The 26,588-nt window shown below is 45.7% G+C and overlaps 1 protein-coding gene across 1 annotated transcript in view; it reads left to right on the forward strand.

The window, feature by feature from the left end:
* The first annotated feature begins 2,352 nt into the window (after nucleotides 1-2,352).
* The window catches only part of LOC103082552 (AF4/FMR2 family member 2-like), a 416,027-nt gene continuing 391,791 nt past the window's right edge, over nucleotides 2,353-26,588 (forward strand). The window contains exon 1 of the mRNA XM_007449388.1: nucleotides 2,353-2,480. Coding sequence (XP_007449450.1) covers nucleotides 2,434-2,480 — 47 coding nt within the window. The 5' untranslated portion in view covers nucleotides 2,353-2,433. The remainder of the gene's footprint in view (nucleotides 2,481-26,588) is intronic.

The raw sequence follows: 26,588 nt of genomic DNA on the forward strand, positions 1-26,588 counted from the left end.
AATCACCATTTAAATGTTAATTGTAGATGTTCTGGTTTTCCTCTAAAGGTTTTCAAGCAGGTCAAGCACTAGCCCAGGCGACAGTCATTATTAGCAGTCAAACCCAGTTTGAGGGAATTGAGGGAAGTTAAGGTTGGGGGCCACAGATTTGAGCAGGGCAGTCCCTGCCGCCCCAAGGGCTCAGAGTCTAGGGCTGAAGACTTGGAACTCCACGAGGAAAAAAGGCACAGAGATAATTTGAAGATCCCTGGCACCATTTCTGCCAATAGCTCTTTTGCCCTGGAGTCTTTGACCAGAGGAGCTTACAAGTAGCCAAAGAGACAAGGCAATTTGAAATGTAGTCTTCCCTTGTCGCCCATTGGTTGATCTGCAGTCAGTTAGCTAGTATTTGTTAAGAACTTGGCCCTCTGCAAAATAAATAAACAAAGCAAAGCCTCATCGGATGCCAAAGTTGCAGAATCTTAGTGTCTTGTTTCTGTATGTTCGTGACATGCTTTTTTCCCATATAAAGAATATGAAAGAGACCAAACTCTGGGCCCCTTCAAGCTCAGATTCTGAAGCCCTCCACCTCTTGGAGCTGCAGCACCTTCTACTGGGTTCAGCTCTACCTAAATGGGCTTCCCAGATTCTCAGTTCCAATGTCAGTTCCCCCGTTAGGAGAAATGTCAGCTCCTGGGCAAATTACCTGGTCTCAGTGCCTCACTTTCTTCTGGAAAAACAAAGCAAAGAAAATCTATTTGGGTGAATTTGAGAATATGAGATAATATTAGAGAAGCATATTCAAACAGAAAGGAGAACACCAGAGTAGCAAGAGCTACATGGCACCGCGATCAAGCCTCTGTCTTTTACAAAATGAGCCTCAGCGAAGAGACTTACTCGCTCAGTCACACAGAGAACCAATGACAGTATCTGACACAGTCAGAACCCAGCTCTGTCAGTGCTCAGTCTACTGCTGTTTCTAAGAGGGTCCTCACCTTAGGCTCTCAACAATGCACCAATACTATTTTGCTTGCACGACGACATGAAGAAAGCAAAGAAGAGGTCGGGGACTCCAGGGTATTCCTGTTCCTGAAGTGTCAGACCCCGGCCCCGCCCCTTCCAACACCGCTTTCTGGCGTCAGAGGCCAGGAAGCCTTTCCCCAAGGGCATTGGCTAAAGGGATCCACCCGATCCTGGACCACCAGTGGAGGCTGAAGGGAGGGAGGAAGCTGCACGTGGAGAGAGATTCCCCGGCCAGAAGGGAGACAGGCAACCAGAGGGTGGGATAGTGGGACACACTCAGCGGATTTCCCATTTTCCAGAGGAGGAAAGTGCAGAAGCCCTCCGCCCAAGGCGCGCGGTGGTTGTGCGGAGAAGGTGGTAGTGCAACCCAGTTGCCCAGCGTCCTAATCCGGAACCCAAGGACCACACATGTTGGTCCTCGTGCCTACCCTTGCAGCCTACAGAATCCAGGGCCCAGAGCTTGCGGACCTACTAGGTGCGCAACGCGCCCTGCAGCCCGGCAAGGCACTGCGGCATGCCTGGCCGGCCCGGGTGCGGACGCGCGGCGCCGCGGGGACGGTGAAGGTGACCGCCTTCTCCTTCCTGGCCCCGAGTGCTCTGCGCTGCGGGGCCGAGGGATGCTCGGGTCCACCAAAGTTTGCTCCAGTACTCGGGGGCCCGAGGAGCGTCCCCGGGCAGGGACTGCTCGCGCCGCAGCGGGGGTCGACCCCCATCCCCGAGGCAGTTTGTGCGCTCTTTTCTGGTTCCGAAGCGTAACTCCCAGTTGTGGGAGGAGGTAGGGGTTCCGAGAGAGGGTCTCCTTCCCGAAGCCTGCCTCCTGGCCCCGCCGGCCACCCTCCCGCATCCCTGCAACTGCCCCTCCGGGCGGAACCCGGGCCCGGCTCCCCAGTTCTGCGGCCGCTCCCACCAGCGGAGGGATTTTGACAGAGGGGGGGTCCCGGGCGGCGCGCGAGGGCGGAGCGAGCCCCTGCCAGATCCGGGGATGATAATGTGCCGGCTCCATGTCGCGGCTTCGGGCTGTCCAGGCTCCGCCCCCTGTGAGTGTGTAAGTGTGTGATGCTGCCGCGGCCGCCGCCGCCGCCGCCGCCTGTGCAGCCGCCGCCGCCGCCGCTGCCGCCCCGGCTGCCGCGCCGCGCCGCTGCCGCTGCCCCGGCCGCCGCCGCCGCCGCCGCCGCGCGCGGGCAGCCGCGGACCGAGCGGAGCCGAGCGGGCGGCCAGGCACTTGCCCGCCCGGTGCCGCCGCCGCCGCCGCCGCCGCCCCAGAGCGCAGGACCCGGCACCTCCGGCGCCCGCCGCCGCCGCCGCCGATGCGGCCCGGGCACTTTTAGCCGGGCGGGAGGGCCGGAGAGCAGCGAGCGAGCCGCGCCGAGAGCCGCGCAGACCCGTCGCCAGCAGGGACGGACGCCCGGCCGCCGCAGCCGCCCGGCCGCTATGGATCTGTTCGACTTTTTCAGGGACTGGGACTTGGAGCAGCAGTGGTAGGTGTTGATTTTTGCCTTCTCCTTGGCTGCGCGGGTCCCTGGGCCGGGGCTGGGCTTTTCGCCTTTGTTAAGAGGAGCCGGGGTTTGGTGGGGCGCCCGGGACGCCTTCCCACTTGCTCTTGGCCACCTCTGGCCCCGGCCGCCGCGACTCCTCGGTCGGGTGCCCGGGTGCGGGGAGGTGCGGACCGAGGTAGGGATGCAGGTCCCGAGGGCGTCGCTTGACACTCCTAGTCCAAAGAGTTGCGTCTGGCCCAAATCGGATCCGGTGCTGCCCGGGGGCTGAGGCGCGCGACCTCCGCCGGGATTTTCTCCCCGAACGGCTGGCCGGGTGGCCTTCCCAGCGCACCAGATGCTGCCCGCCCGAAATGCCCCCCAACTTTCCAGGTGCGGCCGCGGGGGGCAGGCAGCGGCGAGGTGCCACCGGCGGCCCTCCGCTTCCTCGGCGGCCACCGCCCCCGCCGCCACCCCGGTCCCCGCACGGCGCGGCGCGCACACCTTCCCTGCCACCCGCTCGGCCCAAGTTCCCCGCACTCGGGCGCCGAGCGGCGGCTTCGGGGGCCACCGCGTGGGGGACACCGGGTCCGGGCCGACCGCGGCGTCTGGCTTTCCGGACTGAGGGTTTTTGAAGTTGGCCCCTAAAGTTGGCCGCTCCGACGTCAACGCACATTTAATTAGCGGCCGGGCCCCCGTCCGCCCCCCCACTGGGAGACAGCCGCAGGTTTGTGGGTTTAATGGGCACCCAGCTCGGATTCACGGGTTTAGTCGGCTCTTCCCCAGATACCGTCAGCTTGTCCCCGAGAGGTTTGTGAAAGATGGTGCAGAGGTGACTGGGGAGCCGGAAAGTTGTTAGTCTGCGTGATGCGCGCGCGCGTGTGTATAAATAGATATGCGTATCTATTAACTTTTACAGAAGCTTCACCTCCTGCACCAACGTTATCACTGTTAATTTGTCATAACATTCTAACGTATCGATTTCCCCCCACAGCCTATGGAATTAGACGGGGGCGGGGGGGAAGGCGCGGCGGCAGCGACTTCGAATTGCACTCTTGGCTATTGCCTTTTCAAATGTAGTTGGAATAATCTATAGCAGCGACCGACAGTGCGAAATCTTTTGCAATGTTAAACTACTGGCAGCCGTTGACGCTGAATGCTGTGTATTTTTACAAGGATTTCCCTTTGCTGATGTGATATTTTAGGCAAATCTCCTTCTTTAGAAAAGGGTCATACTCATAGCCAGTAGCTTCATCATGCCAATCATGACTCCTTTAGTTGCAAATCCAAGATAATCAGAACTTAAATACATTTTATTTTACAGCGATTCCGGGTAAATCCTTGAAGCCACAAATTACACTGTATCAGTATTAATCTGTAAGGCATTTTGATACCATGCAGGGTTTTATCAGCTCTGCAGAAAAACGGGTTACAGTTTTTAACAACCATGCTGTTGTTATTTAAAAGTAAAGATCACGGTAAAATTACTGCTCAGTTAAATATTACGCTTCTGTATACAGCCTTTACCCTGCTTTGCTAGTTTATTTTGCACACCACTGATAACCACAGCATTACTCTTTGCATACAATTTGCCTAATATATGGTGTGGGTAGCATCATTAATTTAACAGACGTTATAAGTGATTTTGTGGGTGTAGTTGAAATGTTAAACATATGTACAAGGTATTAGGTGTTTAAAAACATGTTTATCATATTGTTTTAATTTCAGTCTGATCTTAGGCACATGCAGTTGCATATTTAAAGGAGGTGGGCTCTTTTAGTTGTGATTTCTTTTTGTCCCTTTTTGGAAACTATCCCTGACTATGCCACATCAGTTAAGAAACATGCAGACTTGGACACTCCGTGGATATTATGTGAAATACCGATGAATTAGTATAAGGCGTCTGCATAAATAAGCTGGCCTTTTCCCTCTGTGCACACGTTCCAGGAAAATTTCTCCTTCTTACTGTTTGATCGTGAGGGGCAAGCTTCCTTATGCATCCGTGTTTGTAAACATTTGCAGTGCGGTTGTGCGCCTGTGTGTTGTACACCCCGACAGAGAAAAGGACCATCAGTGTGAATAGTGGATGAACTAAGAAGCTTGCTATTGCCTTGAATGGAAGTGTATACCTTTCCAAACTCTCTTTGGACATTCAGAGCATGCCAATTACATGTTCATTATATGTTTACTTCCCCTCCTGGGGAGCAAGTAGTTGCTTAGACTGATGGCATCCATTGCTCCCCACCCCTAACTCCCCAGGAGGTCCTAGGAAGCAAAAGGCGCCAGCCAAGTTAAGGATCTCATTTCCATTGGATCTCTTCTCAGCAGTCACTTGTGGAACAGAGAGCTCTGAGCCACCTCTACCGCAACCCTAGATGTCTGACAATAACTGGATCAGGCCAGCTAAAAAACAGACTCATCTTCCAAGACTTAATGAAGAAAGACTTTACAGACACAGGCATCTGTGTCATTTGCAAACACTAGACTACAGTAAGCAAAAAGTGCGTGCCCATTTAGAGACATACACATTTGTCAGGAGGAATGCAGATGGAAAGGATGGGGCACGGGTGACTGCAGTGTGGATGTGCCGAGTCTGGGAGTGCTCGGTGCCTAACGGAACAGAGCCCTGGACTTCACACACCGCAAGAATCTCTTAATGGGTCATGCTCTGGAGTCGATTAAAGGGCCAGAGCTCTCGTTCTTCAAGATTCCTGGGTGAATGAGCAATGTTCACCTGTGTCTGAGTTTAATATGAACCATTCTGTGAAAGAAGAGGAAGGCGCAGATGGCTGTGTGCACCAAAGTCACCACTTGCTCTTAAAAAAAAAGAAATAAAGATAAAGGGAAAAAAATCAAATTTTATCGTTGAAATCACTCCGTAGACTTGTCTGTGGTAACCCAGTAAATGAATTCTTGAGGTGTCTGGAGATCACGTGGCTAGATTTGGACTTGTTTACCAGCAAAATCCGAGGGCCTACCAAGTGCACAGCCTTTCCACCCGGCAAGCACCCGTCCCGTATTGATTAGTTGCTGCTTCACGACAGGCCGAGGTTCTTTGTAGAGATGCTTACTTACCTTCTTTTTATTATTGAAAAAGAAAGAAGGAAAGAAGGGAAGATAGATACAGCAAAGGGCTCATTCTAAAAAATAAAAAGGGAAAAGGGAACCACTGTGATAGCAAAATCACAATGTTCAAAAGCCTGGTGAAAACTGTAGTTAAGCCATTGTGACAGTGGCCGACTTCTCACTGCGAAGGACGGAGGCCGGCCTCCATGGTTTGTAGTTTTTATGTGGTGTCTCCCAAGTAGCCTAATTAGAGGCGAGCTTGCAAACGGGCAGTTATACAGGAAGAGACTTAAACTCACTAAACTGTTATATAAATAGAAAGCTCAAAGGTCTGTGTGGGGCCGTCCAGGCTGGGAAGGGGCCATGTGCGGGCCAGGCTTCTCCACCCCCGGGGCTGCCCCAGCAGCCCCGCTTTCCCCAGTTTCCCTCAGCCATGGGGGGCGGGGACCCTGCTCTCCAGACAAAAGTGAACTGTTTCAGCTCCAGCTGGGCATGGCCCATGCACTGCAGCAGCCCGGCTGCTTCCCCCTGCTCTGTGCGCACAGATCTTGGAGGCCTCCAGCGCTGCAATCCTCCGGAAGAGTGGAAGAGGCCTGTTTATGGATGGGAAGGTCGGGGAGAGACAGGGAACGCAACAACCTTGGTCTACCTGGGGGTGGCGGGAATGTGGAGGGGGCGGGGCGGCGCCTCCAGGTTGCCAGGATTTCTCTTTCTCTACCTCCAGCCATTTATCTTTCCCCCTCCCCCTCTGTTTGTTTTCCACTGCAAGGGAGACAGTCAGTGGTCTTTTTTTTTTGCTGGTACAATATGCACTCTCCGGCTTGTTTGAGCATTCATTCAGCAAAGCACTTGGGCTTGAGTTTCTTAAGGGAGTGTATGGGAGGGCGAGACTCAAGGTGGTGAAATTAGCTAGTGATGAGGCCTCCTCCACACCCACTGAAACCCCCAAAGATAAATGCTGTCCCCGCAAATCTGAAAAGGCACGTCTATTGGACAAGGAAGAAGATTATCTCATGTTAGAAATCAGTTTAATGATACATGAATTGTTCTGCTAATGATTCAGTCAAGCATTTAACAACTTTAAAATATACAAATCAAGATTGAAAACGACTGCCTCAAATATGAATCTGTCATTATAGACATAAACGAGAGTCCAAACATTTAAGTGTTTTGTAGATGGATAAAAAATTATATTGTATTTAAAGATGCTAATTATTGTTGAATAGAAATGGTTTTAATGTGCTGAACCTTTATTTCATGCCCATTATTCTTAGCTGAGACTATTTCTTGCATGAAAAATCTGCACATATTTAACAATTTCAGAATCGTAAAAGCCCAGTAAAATGGCCATCTCTGGAACAATCTAGAAGCTATAGTCCTATGAGCTTATAGCTCATACCTCAGAAAGGGGAACTACCACACACTTGATTAGCCTGTCATGTAGACAAAACAACTGGTACAGTGACTACATTTTTTCACTTTTAATTTTGTCTTTTTCTGATTGCTGTGGGATAAAGAAAGAGATTTTACAAACTTGTTTACTGATAATGGAAAGGAATGTGTTGCTGATTTAAGAACTCAAGACCACAACCTGGAGAAACCTTTTTGAGGAGTGTGTGTGTGTGTGTGTGTGTGTGTGTGTGTGTGTGTGTGTGTTTCACCTGTGTCTGTAGTAGGACGCATCATCGTTGTTGCTACTGTTATTTGGGTGTTTACTCTGTGCCCCAAACATGACAGAGTATAGCTAGTGCTTTAAATACTCAGTCTCACTTAATCCTTCAGACAACTTTATGAGATGGGACCTATTATGATTTCCATTTTTGGATGAAGAAATGGAGGCAGTAGCTACTCAGTGATGCCATTCAGGTTCCAGCCTAGATGGAGCTGATCCCAGAGCCTGCACCAGCAACAACTGACATATTGTCTGAGCCTTTCCAACAGGTGGGATCCTTCTCCATACATCATCTCATTTGGTCATTGTGAATCAGAACGTACACGTGTTATTCCCATTTTACAGATGAGCAAACAGCCCTGGAGAGGTTGGTTGACTCACCTAAGTTCACACAGCCTGGTTAGTAGTAGGGCTGGGTCAGGAATCCACATCTCCCAATTTCCAGCTCAAGTGCCTTTCTGCAAAACCTCATTGCCTATTATTTATTGTTACTGTGTGGGTTCGAGCATTTAGCTCTCACTGAAACAAATGGATTGGATTGTGTATATGATGCTTGTGTAAAAAAAAAAAAAATCTGTGGAATTAACCATGTAATCGACTAGCCATGGAACTCTGCTTTTTTCTTTTAATTGAATAAGGAACAATTTATGTAATGGTACAATCTCTTAGCACTTCTTTTATGGATGCCCCTTTAATGCAAACGTATGAATGGGAAATTACAATATATATGTATATTGTAATTTGCCATTCATATATATTGTATGTATAATATATATATATATATGTATATATATATATATATATATGATATATATTCTTTATCCATTCGTTCATCAGTGGACACTTAGGTTGTTTCCATAGCTTGGTTATTATAAATAATGCTGCAATGAACATGGGGGTGCAGCTCTCTCTTATATATGTATATTATATATATATATATAATATATATATATATATATATATATATATATAAAATCTCTAGCAAAACTCAAGTCCTTGAGAACTGTCCATTTAAATTTGAATGCCCTAATTTTGAAGATTTGGTACCTGAACTTAAAGAAGACCATGGTACATTGTCTAGTTAATTGGGAGCCTCAAAGCTGGGCATAGGAGGTTGATAACATTTCTTTCCAAAGCTTTATAACTTACCACATCTATCATTTGATTTGATCCTCACAATAACCATGTGGGTTTGTCAGGACTGGTCTTACTGGCTCCATTTTGTAGACACGAAAACGGAAGTTCAGAGAGGTTAAGTGACTTGCCTAAGTTTTCACAGTGTGTGGATGGTCTCAGGATTTGTGTTTCTTGTTCTTTTCACTGAGTCACTACTGTTGCATTAAGTCGTTTGTGTTTAAATATCCACACGGCTTCCTAGGGAGTGGTGTACGCCCTCTCGCATCATTCAGCACAGTGCCTTTCCCATTACAGGTGCTCAAGAAACGTGTGTTGATGGATATGAGAGCCCCATCAGCTCCAAGAGTGCTCTATGCAAATGCTTCTGTCTTCCAAAGACAGTTGCTTAGATCCTGGTGGTAATACCTCCCCTCTGCCTGCTTGATAGTGTTTTAATTGTAACTTTTTGAAGGTCTCCTAGCCAGTCTGGTCTCTTGCGCAGAAAGTAAGGAGAAAGAAGGATGGTAACCAAGAAAAGCTTAATAGGGAAAGGCGAAATTCGAACCCCTGTTATTTATCGGTGTGCTTAAAAAAATAGATTTCTATGAATCCTAAGATATACTTAGAACTGAAAAAGCCAGCTTTGAAGGTAGAGGGGTACAGGACTGGTGTTGTGTCTCAGTCTGTGCGGAGAACGTTGAAGGAGTATATGCGCGACAAACGTCTGAAGAATTGAGTGGTCGGAGGGCTGGGATTCCTCCAGCTTTCCTTGAGTTTCAGCCTTTATGACTTGTATTTCATCGTGAGAAGCCTGTTTTTCTACTTAACTGTAGCAGATCCACGCCATAAATTATCATGACTGTTAAACCAAGGTCCAGCACTGGGTTCCTCTAATGTAAAACTTTTATGTTGCACCTTAATGAAATTTTATATGCATGTTCAAAGCGAGGCACACTTTATACCATGGAGAGGGCGGTGCTCGGAATTGTTGAATTTATTTTAAAGTAAATCTTTTCGATGACCTTAGCTGCTAACATCCACCTACTTACTGAGCTGAGAAAAATGATCTGAGTGCTTAAATAAAATGGCATGATTTAAGCAGGGCTGACAATAGCCCTCCAGCTAGAATCTGATTTTGATTATGGATTGCTTAGTTTATGGAATGCTATTTTTCATATACCTGTGCATTTTGCTTCATTTTGAAAAGAAAATCAGTCAGCGATTGAAAGTAATCTTTGATTTGGTCGTTCAATAGGCTTGTGCTCGTCTAGGAAGGTATAAAGGCCACACATTGGGAAATAAGCTAAGGAAACAGGTTGTGTTTTCATTACAAACTTAAAATCACTCATGTTTATTTTTTTCAATGTTCATTTTGCTGGAGAAAAGGAAAAGAAGAAACCCATCACTTCCATCCTATAGAGAATGGGGTTTTTTTGCTTAGATTTCCAAATAATAGTTCTTTGCATCATCGACCGGCTTCAGTGAAAACCAGGTCTCAGTAGCAGATACTGGTGGCCTTGATTAAACCATATTCCTGGAGTCCAGATTTTGTGTTTTGTAGGCCACATATCTCCTGGCAATAGCATTGAAATGGTTTCTTTTTATATAAATAAAAAATAAAACCCTACTCATCTTGTAGCGGTGCTGCATTGTAACCTGGGCCTTAACAGTCACTGGGAGAAGTTTCTTAGGAGTCTGATGTCTCCTTGGCCTTTGGGTCTCTAGTGTGATTTGATCAGACCAACCCACCAGAAGGAGCGTGTTGTGAGGACACTTTAACCTTCTGACTGTGGCAATATGTACACGACGACCTAACTGTCTGGTGAACAGCGAGAAATGCAATCGCAGAGGCTTTATTTCTCCCTCCAGGATGTCAGTCAACTAATTTTTTTAAATAAATTAATATTCCAAAGGGACTGGTGGTTCCACGCCAGGTCGGCACAGCCACAGTAACTAAATTAAATTCCAGCGTGATGGATGTTTCTGATGAAGTGCCATGGAATCCTGGAGAGGTCTCATCAATTAGCCATTATTTATTTGCTGGCAAAAGGCTTGGCTCAGGTGTGTAGATATTCATCAGTTCCTCAAACCCAGTGTTTCAAGACTGGAGGGCCCTTCACCATCATCTGGTCCAGCCGCCTCTTCATACAGATGTGGAGACCAAGGCCCAGGATGGGAAAATAGCTTGCCCAAGGACGTACAGTCCATACGTGACAACGCTGGGTCAGGTCCGGAGCTCTCGTGTCCTGGTTCAGTATTTGTCACCCTCTCCAGAACTGTCTGCACTGTATACCTGCTCTGTGCCCAACGCTTTGCTAGGCAGTCACTTTTAGGGGGAGATAAAGGAATGTAGAAAATGACCTCTGGCCCCACCGACTTGACAGTGGAATGTGGACCTGGACTGGGGGAAATGGTGTGGCTTGGATGTAAGTAAAATAGGAATTCAGGGAGAGAGAGAGAACGTGAGCTAGAGGAAGAGAAGCAATCCTCCGCAATGCCCAGAGTGAAATGGAAAAGCCAGAAATGGAGGCTGTTTAGCGGACCAGAAGCAGCCGACACTTGCTATTGAACAGTTTTTGCCTTTGGACCCGGAGTTTACTGCTTGAATAGTAGCTCACGTTCATCACATAGTTGCTGAAGTTATGTTTTGCTGTGTGAGTGGAGTGTTCTCATTACCACTGACCACCATTTGCTGTGGAATAGCCAGAGAATTCTGGACAGTTATTTGACTGTCTGAATTATGTAAATATCGATGCAAGCATTCTTCGAAGAAATACCAAATGAGAGTTTGTTTTCCTGAATCAGTTGAAACATATGTTTGTAAGTTGGCACAATTGCTGGCAAAGTAGCGATTTTCGAAAGAAGCGTATATCGCGGCTCTTGAGATGTACCCAGATATATCTGTTCTTTTGTTCTTTCTCCTTTTTTTAAAAAAATTGTTAGCTCATTTTTGTGGAAGGTGTGTATTGATGTTTTTCCTTTAGTCTTTCTTTTTCCTAAAGCGTTAAGTTGATGCCTTGGTACCATCTGATTGGTGTTTACATCTGTGTTTATAATGAATTGTTTCGGCCACCAAATAATTCTTTGTCTGGCTGTCTCATCCTTCGAATCTCAGCTCTGTCTCTGGGAAGCCGCTAGCTACAATCCTCCTGTACCTCCTGCGTCCCCAAACTCACATACTGTTGCCCCGTCGGGTTAGACACCCTTCCTCTGAGCTGCCATACTGCCCTGAACAGGCGTCCAATGCACCTGAGTTGTTTCGAGGGATGAGAACATGTCTTTTATTGGTGTAATCCTAGTGTCTGGCCCAGAGCAATAGCCTAAGGCAGCCAATTCAGAGTGCAGCATCCTTGGCTTATCCGATTCATTCAGGCGCCGTGCTAGGTCTTCAAAATATTGCCTCTAGGTGGGAAGCCATAATGAATCACTTTAATAATAATGAGTGAAAATAATAATTAGAGCTTACATTTCCTATGTGACGGCTCTGATTTGTGTTATCTGAGTTCCCTATTTTACAGGGCAGGGAAACTGGGACAGAGGGGTTCAGCGACTTGCCCAAGGTCACACGGATAGTATGCTGCAGAGCTGCAATTAACGCACAGGCTGTGAATACTTAGCTGAGCTGCTAGCCCATGATGATACCCTGGGAGAGATGCTAGAATAGTGGCAAGCCCCGTGTGCTTCGGGGCTTGGCAGCGGACTGGGCTGATGAGGCCTTTGACACTCATCTTTAGTATTTACAAGCCAGCATTGGGTTGGAGTCCATAACCATATATGAGGTGTAACTGACCTGATATCTACTCCAACAAGAGATGCTCGATTCTGCTCCTCTTTGGTGTAAGCACAAGATTCGGTGCTTGGGAGGAAGATGCATTGAACGTGGGCTCAATGAGGGTGGAGTTTTTTGGGGGGCGGTATTATTTACCGCTGCATCTGCAGTGCTTAGAAGAGTGGCACACAGTAGGTGCTCAGCTACTTTTTGTTGAATAAATCAGTGGGTTGATATACAGTAACCTGCTTAATGCTTTGTGTGATCCAGTTCGTGAAGAGATAGTTCAGAGGTGCAAGAATGAGGTCTAAGAGAAGATCTAAAATCACGATGGTCAGACAGGTAGGTACAGGTAGACGTGTTCAACGGATAGGCTCCTGAAATAGCATGCTTATTAAAGTTTTATAAAGTAAATCTCTCTATGTGCATCTGCTTGCTAGGAATCCTGTGGGGAATTCTTTGTTGATGAGCGTAATCTCTCCTAAGCAACCCTAAACTTATCAAATTTGTGATTTTAGATTGTTAAGCATAGCAGTTTCTTTTTGCGAGGTGCACCTACATTTAGTATCTATAACAATGCTGTAAGGGTAATTTTGCAGACTTTTTTAAAAAAAAAGGTGTCTTAAATTGCTACTGTCATCAGAATGAGGCTTTCATGTAGTACAAAGGTGGAGGGGAGAGCATGCCTTCAACATTTGCTGAATATTCGTCTCCATACTTTTATAGCATTTTTTCCTCGGAGCCTGCTGCCTTGTTCGTGTTTCTTGTTTGTCCTTCCCTCCCTCCCTCCCTCCCTCCTTCCTCCCTTCTTTCTTTGTTTTAAAAATAGCTCCTGCTTTGGAGGCTAACCTAGGATTTGGGTTTTCCTAACGTATTTTTAGACCGAACACATTTTCTATTTATGCCTCTGGAGGATTCAGATTGCAGTTTCATCTCCAGGATGTGCAGAGAAGTCTCCCTCTGTGTTCATTTTGCAGCACTCTGTAAGATGGTCTGAGAGCCAGCGTAAGAGAACTCGTATTTGCCAAGCACTATGTTCCATGCTTTACACACACCACCATATTGAACAAGCACCCCAGAAGATAGGTGTTTTTCCCCACTGCCTTCACAGAGTTGGACATCAGCTGTATCAGAGTTGATGGGTAACTTAAAACTTCAAGATTAATTAAAATTAACCTTGGGGAAAAAAAACACTCTAAAATTTTACTTTTTTGTTTTTACAGTACACAGTTAAAGGTCATGAGATGCAGGTCAAGGAAGACAGAAAGATAAAAGGTGTTGAAGAAATCTAGGACATTTTAGTGGACGTAAAGTAACGCACCCAGTTAGCTAAATTAACCAGGCATTAAGGTACATATTTGGAGGAGGAACTGTAGATACTTATGGGTTTTTAATAAATTAGGTCTCATAATCAGAAATGAAGCATATCCAAGTATTAAAGATCCAGGAGGAATGCAAGAGCCATGATGATCTTTTTAAAAAAGTTAACTACTAAATATTAACCATATCCCTTTTGCTACAATTAGACATTTTGGCCAACTAGTTTTTTTACAGTTCTGTAACAGTTTAAACTTTAAACAGTTCACATGTATTCGGACTGCGAGTGATAAAAGTTCCTATCAAGAATGATGAAGATGATTATGGTTGGATTCTGATTAGCATTTTACCCTGAAATTACAATGAAATGCCAATGCACACTCTAATGCCATTGAAAAATGACACCAGTGGCAGACTTCTACCACAGGCTTTTGTAAACAATCACAGTTACTCATATATTTTGAACAAAAAAATGGAAATTTGATGAACCTATTTCAAGAGGCTTGAAAAGTTAAAGTGAATTCTAACTGTAGATTAGAAGCAAATGATGACGGCAGAGCCAGTATTACCTCAGTTGATTAATTTATAAGGATGCTGGTCAATGATTTTAACCAACAGCTATGCATAGTAGAATCCTAATGGGATCTGTCTGTTAAAATTACATAAAGTAGGGCATTTGATTTATTTCATAGTTTCTCAAAGCTCAATTTTAACTTCATACAAATAATGCATTAGTCACCCGGGATAAACGACACATTGAATAAAGTTGTGATTTTGTCTGCTTCACCTAATCTGATTTAGCACAGGATTACATCTGGCTTTGCCTCTGGGTTTCTGGGGAGTGTAAAGAATGCCTTCTGGTTTGGGTGTAGCATTAAGAACTGCCATAGCTACAGCTAGGCAGCAAAACGGTTTATAGACATTGCCCCTCTTAATACACGATTAGCTGAAAGATTGCATTTGGGGTTGGTAACGAATTTGAGATTGGTTAAGTATTCAAGCCTGAAATATGCGTTATGAAAAGTAAATTTAGCAAAATAGCACTGGAATCACTAAAATTCACTCTACCGAGTTAAAATGTGGGAGGACACCAAACTTCGCCTAGGTGCCCAACTGTAGTCCACCATTTCCAATGCCCTTGACCCTGGGGTTGGGGAGTCTTCTCCTTAGGCTGTGAATGCTACCGTGACTGCTCCAGGGAAGAACCTGCCTCTGAGTCTTACAGTGTCACCCATCCGGTCTCAGTGCCAAGTCTTGACTACCTTGTACACTCTGATCACCATTATTGCCATCTTTCTTTGGGTTCCTTGCCTCAGTGGAAGATGGAAAGGTGAGTTTGTCCAGCAGAGAACCTTCGAAATCTGTTCGGCCTGCAATTGCATACCAAAATTGGAAGAAGGGGGGAGATTTTCAATTCATGGCTGGCTGGAAATACGTAGGCTTATATTTTTAAGATTTAAAAAACATGATTAGTAGAAAGTCCATAGAACTTCGTGGGCGTCAGATAACTCTTAAAAACGAAGGCAAATGATGAAATATGGGGTAAGTTTCCTGAAATTGAACATAATCATAAAAACTCAAGGAAAAGCAATATATTCTGCAAAATTTATGAGTTTTTTGGTGGGGAGAGTTTGCAGAGCTTGACAACCCCCAGTGCATCTGGCCTGGCACATTCCTGTTTGTAATGAGAACCTTATGGGGTGCTGGGCCTCGGTTTTCTTAGGCAGGCCCGCTCCCCAGGGGTATCATAAATGATATGCGAGTCAGAGACTTCATGGCTCATGGCATTTCTCAGAGATGTTTTAGTTAAGCTGCCTCACCCAGCTACAGGGGCAGAAGTTGGGAAATGAGTCCCCTCATAAATCTTCACTGAGCTTTAATTAATTAATTATTTTTTTTTGCTGTCGTTCATAGGAATTAGAAAGGGGGAAAGTAACTGAATGAATGTGCCTATATGACTCCACAGAAATGGTCCAGGGTCTTGGGTTCGTGTGACACACATTCATTTAACAGCCAGCAACGACACTGAGCAGAAAACCGCAGGGGTGTAAATACTGGTGAGGAGAAGTTGAACCTACAGAGCCAAAAACAGAAGCAAAAGGTGCAATGCCAGCGTTAGGGCTACTTTTGCAGTTTTCTTGCGTCTCCTCTTTCCTTCTCTTTCCTTTTATTCCCCACAGGCTGGGGAAGTTTGGAATCCATCACGGTCTCACTTGTGAACTTGGGCCTCACCTTGGGGGCTGTGCGGGGTGGGATGGCTGCTAGGTCATGAAATGGGGATTTGTGAATTCGTGTTTGTTCAGACGTGTGCCAGCACCTGGATTTCCTGCGTGAAGTTCTGATGCTACTTTTTTCTGAAAAGGAGTTCCAGCTATTTTAGGGGTGGTGATTGGGGGCGGGACAACCCCACGTTGAATGCGCTTGTGTAATGTGGATCCTTTAACGCACTTCGCCTCTCCTGTGACTTTGGGCTCCTCTGGCGGTGTGCCCGGAGCTCAGCCAGACCTCAGCAGCCACGAGGAAGAAGCCTGCCGCTACTTCCGGCTCCGCAGCGCTGCGCGCTCTGTCACCCCGCCCCCCTCCCGTCTCCGTCTTTTGGATTCCTGACATTTATTCCTATAAACGGCATAGTAGTTGCAGTTTTATTCCCTTCCTTGGGTAGGTCTAATGCATTGAGAACAGGACTGCCCCCCGCATGAGCATCACTGACCTCTTCAGTCTTCCTTTTAATCATACCTGTTACATGTGATAAATTTTCAGACTTGTTTACCCTTTATTAGTGAGCTGGGATACTTACGGCAGTGTTTCGAAAGGGGAAAAACAACACTGCGTTCTGGGAGCCGTTTAACTAATTTCTCCTAAAGACTGCTTGTGCATTTTATGAGGGCAATGTTTAAAAGTTTGTAGTGAATGAAGCAGCCTACACTGGAAAAAAAGAAAACATATTCTGGGGACAGAAGCCTTTAATATCTTGCAAGCTGTTTCATTGAATTCCAAGTTTCCGGTCCCAAACTGTTGTGGCATCTTGAATTTAAACTGTCAAGTTATTAGACCTTCGTGTTCAACAGAATGGAAAGACATTGGAAATCCTAGCCGTTTTGCTTTGGCAAATTAAGCCGCACTTGTTTACGTGGCCGGCGTTTAATAATAAGGCTGAATTTTCATAAATAGACAATGGGTGATGCGGCCTTCCTAGAGTCAGTACGGATACTCTGTATCCCTCTGGAACCATTAAGAGGAGAATTAAAGCTCTCTGTGAGCTACAGTTTTTGGGTTTTTTTCCCCCCATAACGATAATCTCCCATTTAAAGCCTGAACTTTAAGAATCAGAAAAGCTATAAAAATATAAAGAGAAACGGGAGCAATTTTCATGAATCAACGTGAACCACTTAGAGTAGTTCTCATGAAGGTGGAGGGGAGAGGAGAGGTGCCGTCTGCTTCTCCGGAGCGCCTCCTCCCAGATACATGTCCCGGCGCTTGTGGAGAGCCGTAGAGCTTCAGACCTTAACGGGGATCGGAGCTCCGCCAGCTCCTTGGTCATTGCCTTCCTTCACTCTCCCTAGCAGTGCTTACCCAGCTTCTGCTGGTTCAAAACAACAACAACAACAACAGAAAACAAAGCCAAAACCAAAATGGGAGGAAAATAAAACTCCCTCTCAAGGCAGCCAGTTCCTTCCTATCTGGGCAGTTCCAGCATCTGCGAGAAAGGGCCACACAGAGGGAGTGTAATGTCTTCTGCTCTCGTCAGCCCTCCCCGGGCCTGAGGGTAGCCCTGCCGTGTTCACTGTGTTCTCATTTCTCAGGGCAGGACGTCCCAGCACTGGGATAATGGCCTGCAGAGACTCACGGAGACCCTGTCTAGATACACGTGTGGGAGGTGGCCGGGCCTGGAAGGCTCGAGCTCTATCTTTAGGGTAGATGGAACCAAGCGAGGCCTCGCCGCCTGGTCCACACACACTTTTTCAGAAGTTCGGTGCAAGAGCAGATCCTTAGCAGCCTCTGCCCAGGGACCCCTCCCTCTGGGTATCTTTCCCTTTAATTGCCACAATATGGGAACCCCAGAGGATCGAAAGGCTAACAGGAGCTTTTCCAGAAGGAATCAGATAACTAATGTTGAGCCCCGGTGCCTCCTGGGAAACTGCATCTCTCTCCCTGTGGCCGTGTTGGCCTACACTTGGGAGATGCCCATGGATCCCGTGTATGGAGTGGCCGCTGCACATCAGGCAATCCTCCGAACGCCTTCCACATGTAAACTCTTCAACCTTCCATGACCCTGTGAGATAGTGGTCGTGTTCATGATTTTGCCATTTTTATGATGGGGGAATTAAGGCCTAAGAGAGGTTAAGTCACTTGCTCAAATCACACAGGTAGGTAGCGTAGGTAGCAGCAGAGCTGGGGTTCAAACCCTGGCGCCATAGCACTGCCCTGTAATACATTACAGCTCCTCAGAGGCAAGGCTTGAGTTGTTGCTCCACACTGGCCACCTCTGCACAAACTACTACTTGGATGGCGTGAAAAGCCCCTCTTCCTCTGGCTGTGACCACGGCTTCCTCTTGCAAGATGGAGATTGGATCCGAATAGCATTCCACTCTGACACAATATCCTCGAGTGGTCCCACTCTCCTTGCAATGTGTACGAAAGCCATCTTTGCGATGGGTGAGATTCTAAGTGTTGTGTCTGTCCCCTGAAGAGGAGAACGGGCACTCATCCGTTCCTTCGTTCATCACATATGTGGTAGGTGTCTACATGGGCCAGGCACTGGGGATCTCATGGTGGCCATTGCATACGTGGTCCCTGGAGCCGGATCATTAAATGCTTAAAGTAGGATGAGAGTTGGGCAGAGGTCCTTCCAGTCGCAGGGACTGTGGCCCTCTTTAAGGTGACAAAAACAGATACTCCTTGCCCACCCTTGAGGACCACTGCCGTGGTTGATTCCTGCGGGAGATTTATGGGAAGGAGATCGACACGACAAAGAGGATTGGCCGGAGCCACAGCAAACCATTTCCAAAGACACTATTCTGAAAGGGCTTGAGTCATCAATCATAGGTGAAACGCATGGCACAGGGCATCTGGCTTTCTTTGTGGCTGCCAGGAAGCTAGACCGACCCAGCACTGCCTTGAATAATTTCTTCAGTGTATAGTACTCGTTATTTCCACCTGCTGTGTGAGAGGGATCTTAAGTCAAAATACAGCCCCTATGACATTGCACCGCATTGTTGATTACTGCAACCTTTCCGTCAGTATTCAGCAAACCACTTCCTGTACTGTACTATTGATGAGTTATTGTAAACCCCTGAATTCAGCTGTACAGTATGAAGTCTTTTTGCTAAAGGGACTCTAAATTGGAAAAGAATGTTTTCACACATCTTTGTCATAGGGCATGCCCGTAGCTCTTCATAGGCATCCTAAGATGAATAGTTTCTTGCTACCGAATGCTTTTTAGAACTATTTAGTTTAGATTCCAGACTAGAGACTCATCTTGACTTGGGCAAATAGTCTATTAAAGAGACTTTAGATTCCATTTTGTCCTGGGCGAGTCTTGGCCCTGGAGTATGGATTTTGCTAATAAGACCAAACAGAGCCAGCTGTGTTCTTCCAGAGAGCCACCTTGAGTATCAGCATGGGTGACAGATGACAGCCTTTGCTTTAAGAAGTTGATTGTACGTAATTGGGCAGTGGTCTGTTGTATTTTCAGTGCTTTGTCGGCGTGGCCTGTTCATCCTACAAGAGAAGTTAATACATGACTGCCCTGAGCAGTGACCCCACATATGACTGAGCTTTGATGGGGAGGGCAGGGGGTGGCCTGTGGTGTTGGGTCACTTTCCACTTGAGTGGGCGTTACCTCGTGGAGTTTTAGGTGGAGGAGTATGTATGTCTGGCGTTTAAGCTAAGACTGGATGACCCTTATCAGGAATGTTGTACAGGGGATTCCAGCATTAGATAAAGGTTGAACTAGATGACCTTTGAGGTTGTTTCAACTGCTGAGTTTTTATGACACTTTAAAATTCCTCAGGAGAAAACCTGCAGTAGAGGGCATTGGCTGTGAATCTCAGGCCTGCCATTGTTGGAAAATAACGCTCAAGTCAAATCACAGTAAATTCACTTTACATTTTAAAAGTATAGAGCTCACAATGTTTTGCCTGACTTTTGGGGCGTGGGGTGTGAGGGGGAGAACAGGAAGATTACTGCCACATAAAATGCAAAAAAACAATGAAAACAGCATCAACAGTCCACATTTTAAAAGAAATCTGTTTTAATTAAAAGGATTGGGAATCACTGACATATATAGGCTTTTAAAATTTTTCTTGGCCGATTTGAGAGCTCGACACATGGAGCCTATTGGCATTTTAACGGAACCTTATCTAAATAGAGGCTGTGCAGCCAGTGTCTTCGTGCGGGGACCTGACTCCCCTTTGGCTGTTGACGGGCTTGTTACAGAACGCGGTTGACTGTTCTCCAGGTCAGGAGTGAGGTGTCAACATCTCTCACAATGGAGAATATGGATATTTACCTCCCTCTTCTCGACTCACTTTCTGTGTGTTTTTGAAATAAAACCTAAGCATCTTTTTCATCTTCGTTCGTAACATCACGGACTAAATATTGCAGTCTTTAAACACATCTTTAGGTGAAATCACTCATAGCAATTTCTGGTTCAGTTGTTTGGCTAGTAGTGAATGTCTGTCCTCCACTCATGTAGACGGAATGATACAAAGCGGGAGAAACTACAAATTCTTTTTAAAAATGGGAAAAAGAGAGCCTGAAAATTCAAAGAGGAATTTGAACCGTTCCTCGTGTCCGTGGGCACATACTCCGCGTGTGGCAGTAAAATGGGCCATTCAAGACCTGAGGAAATAAGTTAATGATAATGTTTACCTGTGTGGGTATATATGTAGGTACTTATATCCGCATGTACTGATACACATATAGGTACACCACATACATGCAAGCGTACATAAGCTAGCTGTAGATTCTAGGCTTTCGTGAAACTTGAACTCTTAAGATGTATGCTCCTGATACCCTATCCCACCACCCTCTGTTCGCCTTTTTGTCTGGTTGAGGGCTGTTTTGTCTAAACAAATTATGCCATTATTTTATTTTAAACACTCCTTTTTTTAAAGAAGAAAATAATCAATGCCAGATGCCCTGAACACTTGTGCATTGAAAGGAAAAAAAAAAAAAATCATATAAAACAAGCTTACATCTGAGATGCTTCAAAGAGGGAACTTTAACTCTCCAACATTTTTCAAACTTATAAAATCCATTAACGTCCAGGATGCATTCTGGGCCTGCTGCCTGTCTAGAACTATTTTCAAACGCTTTTGGATTCAGCCCTTTTTCCCTCTTTAATTCTGAGACCCCTGTGTGTTTGGAGGGAAATGTAATCCATATGTTTCTGATTCATTTACACTTAACTCATCAAAACGTTGTTTGTAAGAGCCATTTGATGTTCTAGCAGCGTCTGTGCATTTTAAAAAGTAAGCTTTTTAGAACCCTCCCAGCAGCCCCACTCCCACTTGCCGCGAGAAAGGCATATTTGGCCGAGGGGTAAAATATGAGGCATGAAGGTCCGACCAGGTCGAGTTCAGTTCTGAATTCCTTAGTGTGCCAGGGGCCTCCAGGTGGCAGGCACTGGGCTGCCATGTTTCTGTGCGGAGTTGACTGGACTTGCCAGGTCACAGGACTCTTTCGGTTCTTCTTAACACTGGCTCGGCTGCCTCTGTTTTGGACGCGATAAAATGACTTTCTGAGTAAATTTAAAGTGAGCAGGGAATTGACTCCCCTTAAGCAGAACTTTCATTCAACTCTTCACAGAGGGAAGGCATTCATCCTAATTCGTCATCTGAAATTAAATGTCTTAAAGTGGAAATAACTTCCATGCCTCAGTTATAGTATGTCTGTTACTTTAGACATTACAGCTTTTGCAAAAATGATTATCGCTTCACCTGCAGTCACTTCATTTTTTTTTTTTTCTATTTAATAAGGAATCTGATATAAAATAATCGGAAACAGTCTTGACAAATCTCTTTGATTGCTGCCGGTGGCGCTGGCCTTTTTCCTAAAGTAATTTGTTTATGGTTAACAATTACAAAGCCCTCTGACAAGCCCATTCTGTAATGACCCAAACAGTGCCCCTGAGAAGAAGTCTTTGTGTGGAAGTCAAGCAGCTGAGTGAAGCATAAAGGCATCATGATGGCTAAGGCCGCTGCAGTCATTGATCTGTGTGTGGCCTCTACTACGCGCTGGAAATGAACTTGGAATAGACGCGGCCCTAACCTGCTTCCTCCTCACCGGCCGAGGTTTGAGAGAAGCAGGCCTAGGAGCCTGGAGGCAGATCACCAGACCAGGTACCAGCCCAGGGGGGCCTTCCGATGGTGCCACTGTCACCATCCCTGCCCCCTCTTACAACGCACAGGACGCCTAATTGCAAACGCAGCGCAGCCTCTAGCAATCACTCCAACTTAAGGTACATTCAGGTGTAACTCACTAAAGTTCTGCAGCCCGGGGGCAGTGGGGAGGGAACACTTTTGCCTTCCTCTTGCTAAAAAGTTCCCTCAAAAAAGAGCATGTCTGCTTTCAGAAATTAACACTGAACCATATTTCATATGAGATCGTTTTTGTTATCGAGACGTGTTAACTCTCTATCATAAACGTTAAGAAGTTCTTAGAGCCAAATCATATATTCCTCTGTGTGTGTGTGTGTGTGTGTGTGTGTGTGTGTGTGTGTGTGTGTGTGTGAGTGAGTGATCCTCAGGCATTTCCACCCCTGCTAATGCCAGTCCTTGGATTTGTCCTGATGTGAAAGCAAGGGCTGCATGACCACCGAGGTTCTCAGTTGGGGCCACGTGGAATTGATTGCACGTGAATATTTCAGATCAGGTTGGACCTGATCGTAAATTCTCATTTTTCTACTTTTGAGCATGTGGATTCAGTGTAAAAAAGGAAGAGAGCAGCGAAATGAGTTGTGTCCAGGCCTCCCTGGCGCAGAGGTTGAGAATGGCGTCCCCGGACCAGGCCTCGCTTCCTCCACGACCGCACTCCACTCTCCCCCGTTGCATCCGTTTGCTGCAGAGTTCATGTCATTGCCAGGTCAGGGCAGTAAACAGGGGCAGGGAGCGTCCCACGCAGCTTCTGCCAGGGCACCTTGCCCTCGGTGCTGAGGGCTGCCCAGGCCGCGCAGCTGGCTTCCTTTGGGCGCCTAAAGCCTCCCCGCGCTGTTCTTTTCCTAGGTGTGCCCCGAAAAAAATCTAATGCAAAAGAGTCAAACTGTGGCTGCTGTTTGCTGGCCACCTGCGTCCTGATGACAAGAGGAAATCGGGTTACCCCCGCTGGACCTCAAGTCTTCACTTCTCCAAGAGTTGCAGGTGCACGGTGCGCTATCTTTAACCCTGTGGGCTGTCACAGGGGCACTTGACAAGGCGGCGCTCGCATTTGTGTGTGGCAGGACGACCAGCTCGTCTCCGGCCCATCTGCTGATGGGGACAGTTTCACATTCTGTGTGTTTTCTTGGGCATTTTGTGTGAGGAGGTGGGCATGCACTCTCTTGTTTATGGAAACAGGCGTACATCGTATCTACAAAGGACTGAAAAAAAAAAAGGCTTTGAGGGGGCTTCCCTGGTGGCGCAGTGGTTGAGAGTCCGCCTGCCGATGCAGGGGACGCGGGTTCGTGCCCCGGTCCGGGAAGATCCCACGTGCCGCCGAGCGGCTGGGCCCGTGAGCCATGGCCGCTGAGCCTGCGCGTCCGGAGCCTGTGCTCCGCAACGGGCGAGGCCACAACAGTGAGAGGCCCGCGGACCGCAAAAAAAAAAAAAAAAAAAAAAAAAAAAAAAAAGGCTTTGAGGGAAAATTTCAGTTCCTTACTGCTGGGGGACCATGCTGCAGGGACCTTGTCAGTTTCATATTCACTGTTTTACTCTTTGTTTTAGGGCTACAGCGAGGGGGGTTCAATTTTAAGTGTACATCAGGTCTTTCAAAAGACTTTTAATGTACAGTGGCTGGTGCAGTTCCTTTACGTTATAAAATTGCACAGTTTCTTTCGATTCGTGGGTATTTCGAGTGACTCAGGCTAGGTGGGAGTGGCATCAGTAGCTCTGCCCCAGTTTTTGCAAAAAAACCCCTCAGCAGCCCTATTTTATTAAGATGTTCCTATCTTGTTGATATGATCATGTTTATATTTTCATTTATTGCAACTTAAGCCTTCTGGCACGTACTCAGTTATAAACCATTCCGATACCTTAGCGTAAAGAACCGGGCTATATGCTCTCTCTCTGTCTCTCTCTCACACACACACACACACACACACACACACACACACACACACAGAGGCACACCCCCTAATGAAAAGAGAAACCTGAGGCACAGAGAAATCATGGAACTTTCCTGAGATCAAATTTTGTGTCGGTGAGAGCACTGAGAAAACATCCCTGAAATTGGAATTCAACTCCAGTCACTAAAACACTCGCTCCCGGCAGCATCCTTGTGGGATGCAAGGGTGATGTATATGCATATAAATCTTCATTAAGATGGGAGTGAGATATTATTCTGTTAATGTTAATATATATTTTCAACATTAATAACCAAATGAGCAAAATGAGGCCAATAGATCTAGGTTCTGTATGTGATTAAAATGATTTATATTCATTTTAAGTGAAAATGTTAAGTCAACTGCATGGATTCCTTTGGATTTGTGATAGTGACATTGTAAAACGTACACGTGCACACGTACCCCATTCGTGTAATTAAACCGATTCATCAAACATATTGTTGGAGAATCTCAGAAACGTGTGGGACAGAGGATTAATTAACTCAGAAGCATGTAAACTCGAAAAGTTTGTCAGTCTATTTTCATTATGCAATATATGCTCCTCCATGTATGATTTGTGACAGCGTAAGGACAGATGGCCCAGTGATTTACAACTCTGACTTCAATTATATACCATGTAGTTCTAGTGAAAATAGCTCTCTTGCAGCACAGATAGAGATGTTAGCAACCATTTATAAGAAAGGTTCTGAAATTCGGATCAAAGTTGAAGCCTACTTGGTTTGATTTCATGCAAAGAAAAACAAATTGGATCGCCTGTTTCTAAAATAATCCCCCGATATTAATCTCTGTTCCTTGGCGGCTTTAAAATTGTGCAAGTTTAAAAGTGAATTATAACTGCTTTGCTTTTCTTTCATGTAGTTCATAGCAGATATTTCAGCTCTATCACTGCTTCAGAAAAATCCTTGGATCCAGTTCCTCCAGATTGAGAAAGAAATGACATACTTCTCAGGGTCATCATCTGGGCAGCAGACAGTTCTCAAACCATCACTACCACCAAGACCTCACACACACACACACACACACACACACACACACACACACACACACACACACACAGAATTCTCCTCTGTGTACCGGACGCTTCGATTTTCAAAGCGGCTCTTAGCTGTCAGGCAGTGTGATTCTCATTCAAAGCATGGGACACCACAGAAGAAAACCCTTCTCTCTTGCCACTTAAACTTACTGTTAGCATTTCAGTACTGATCTACAACTTGGCTTAAAGTCTGTGTGTGTGTGTGTGTGTGTGTGTGTGTGTGTGTGAGGTCTTGGTGGTGGTGATGGTTTGAGAATTGTCTGTCTCCCTCCTGTAGACTCTAACCTAGCCTTTCAATTCAAGGTGGGAAGGAGGGTAAAAAAAGTACATAAATGCCCCCCAGAGAGAAGAGGAGTCATGTATTTTTGCCTTTCCATTTGTAATTTGCCCATTTTATAAATATTGTTCCAGAAGGGTTTGTATGACTTTATACTTTCCAGAAATATTCTATTTTTGGAGGCTAATGGTTCAGTTTACTTCTCATTTCTTCATTGCCGTTCAGATAAGTCCTTCCCCAGGAACTTAGTATTAAAATTTGCCTTTCCAAATGTACCATATGGAATTCCCAAAGGAAATTATTTTTAAAGTGTCAGTCTCACTCATGAATTTGGCTGTAGAACTGAGTTCTTTTCCTAGCACAACCCCCCTCCCCAATTTAAAACATTTTCATAAATAAAGATACAGAGGGACTAAAAAAGGATCCCCGGATACTTGATTTCCATGCACATTCAGTCACGTAGAGTTTTCCAGAATATTTCCACCATAAAGGGAATGTAGAGACAAAGTCTGAACTGATAAACTTACGACTACATAAGAAGCCAGGTGTACAGAGCACTTTCTCATTCACAGGGCTGTTTTCATACGGAAACTCAGAGCCATTTTATACCCAGGCAGCAGGCAGCGTGTGTGTCTTCTTGACTCCGGGCTGTGGCTGCCACATCACCATTTGGAGCCACGACTTATGAAGCACTCAGTCTACTTGTTGACAACTGTTGTGGGCACCTCTCCCTTTTAAGTGTTGTTCTAAAGTAACGAGTTTTGAGAAATTAGGTCAGTCGAATTTTCTAGTATTTTTGGAATGCAAATTACCCGTACAGAAAGCTTCAACTGCAGTTGTAATTGTAGCCTTGTTAAAAGTGAAAAACAGAGATGTCAGAATTCTGTTAGGAAGAAATAGTTTGGGTAATATTTTCCTGCTATATTGGCCATGCTAACTGTGTAAAGGCAAGTGAGTACAAAAATGTCATTTGTGTGTGTGAGAGAGAGACAGAGAAAAGAGAGAGAGAGAGAGAGAGAGAGAGAGAGAGAGAGAGAGAGAGAGAGAGAGAGGGAGACAGGGACAGGTTAGCATCACTGGTTTCTTTTTCTTTCTTTCTATAACCAAACATAAGACATTAAAAGAGCTTTGACATAACATTTAAAATCTAAACTACAGCCAATGTCAATATTGTAGAGCTAATATTGACTTTAATCAAAAAGGTCTGGCTAATGTTAAAGCTTATAAAGAACAAACAAAATTGTGACACTTATCACTAAACTACCACTATACAAGTATGTGGGTGATAATCTCAGCGCAGTGAATGAGCTGACTTTCAGAGATAGCAGTGACATTAGTCAGATTGGGGCATTTACCTTATCTATATTATATATAAATAGTTTATATTTAAGTAATCAAAATGGAAGACTTCATAAATATACGTTAGGTTTTTGGCTATAGATTTCGACACCATCTACCTATAGATATATAACTGTAAAGAGATGGATATAGTGAGTTAACACTTAAATGTTTTTTAGTGTCACTGAAAGGGATCACAGCCGAG

Source organism: Lipotes vexillifer, unplaced genomic scaffold, assembly GCF_000442215.2.
Source record: "Lipotes vexillifer unplaced genomic scaffold, Lipotes_vexillifer_v1.1 scaffold211, whole genome shotgun sequence".
NCBI classification, from domain to species: domain Eukaryota; kingdom Metazoa; phylum Chordata; class Mammalia; order Artiodactyla; family Lipotidae; genus Lipotes; species Lipotes vexillifer.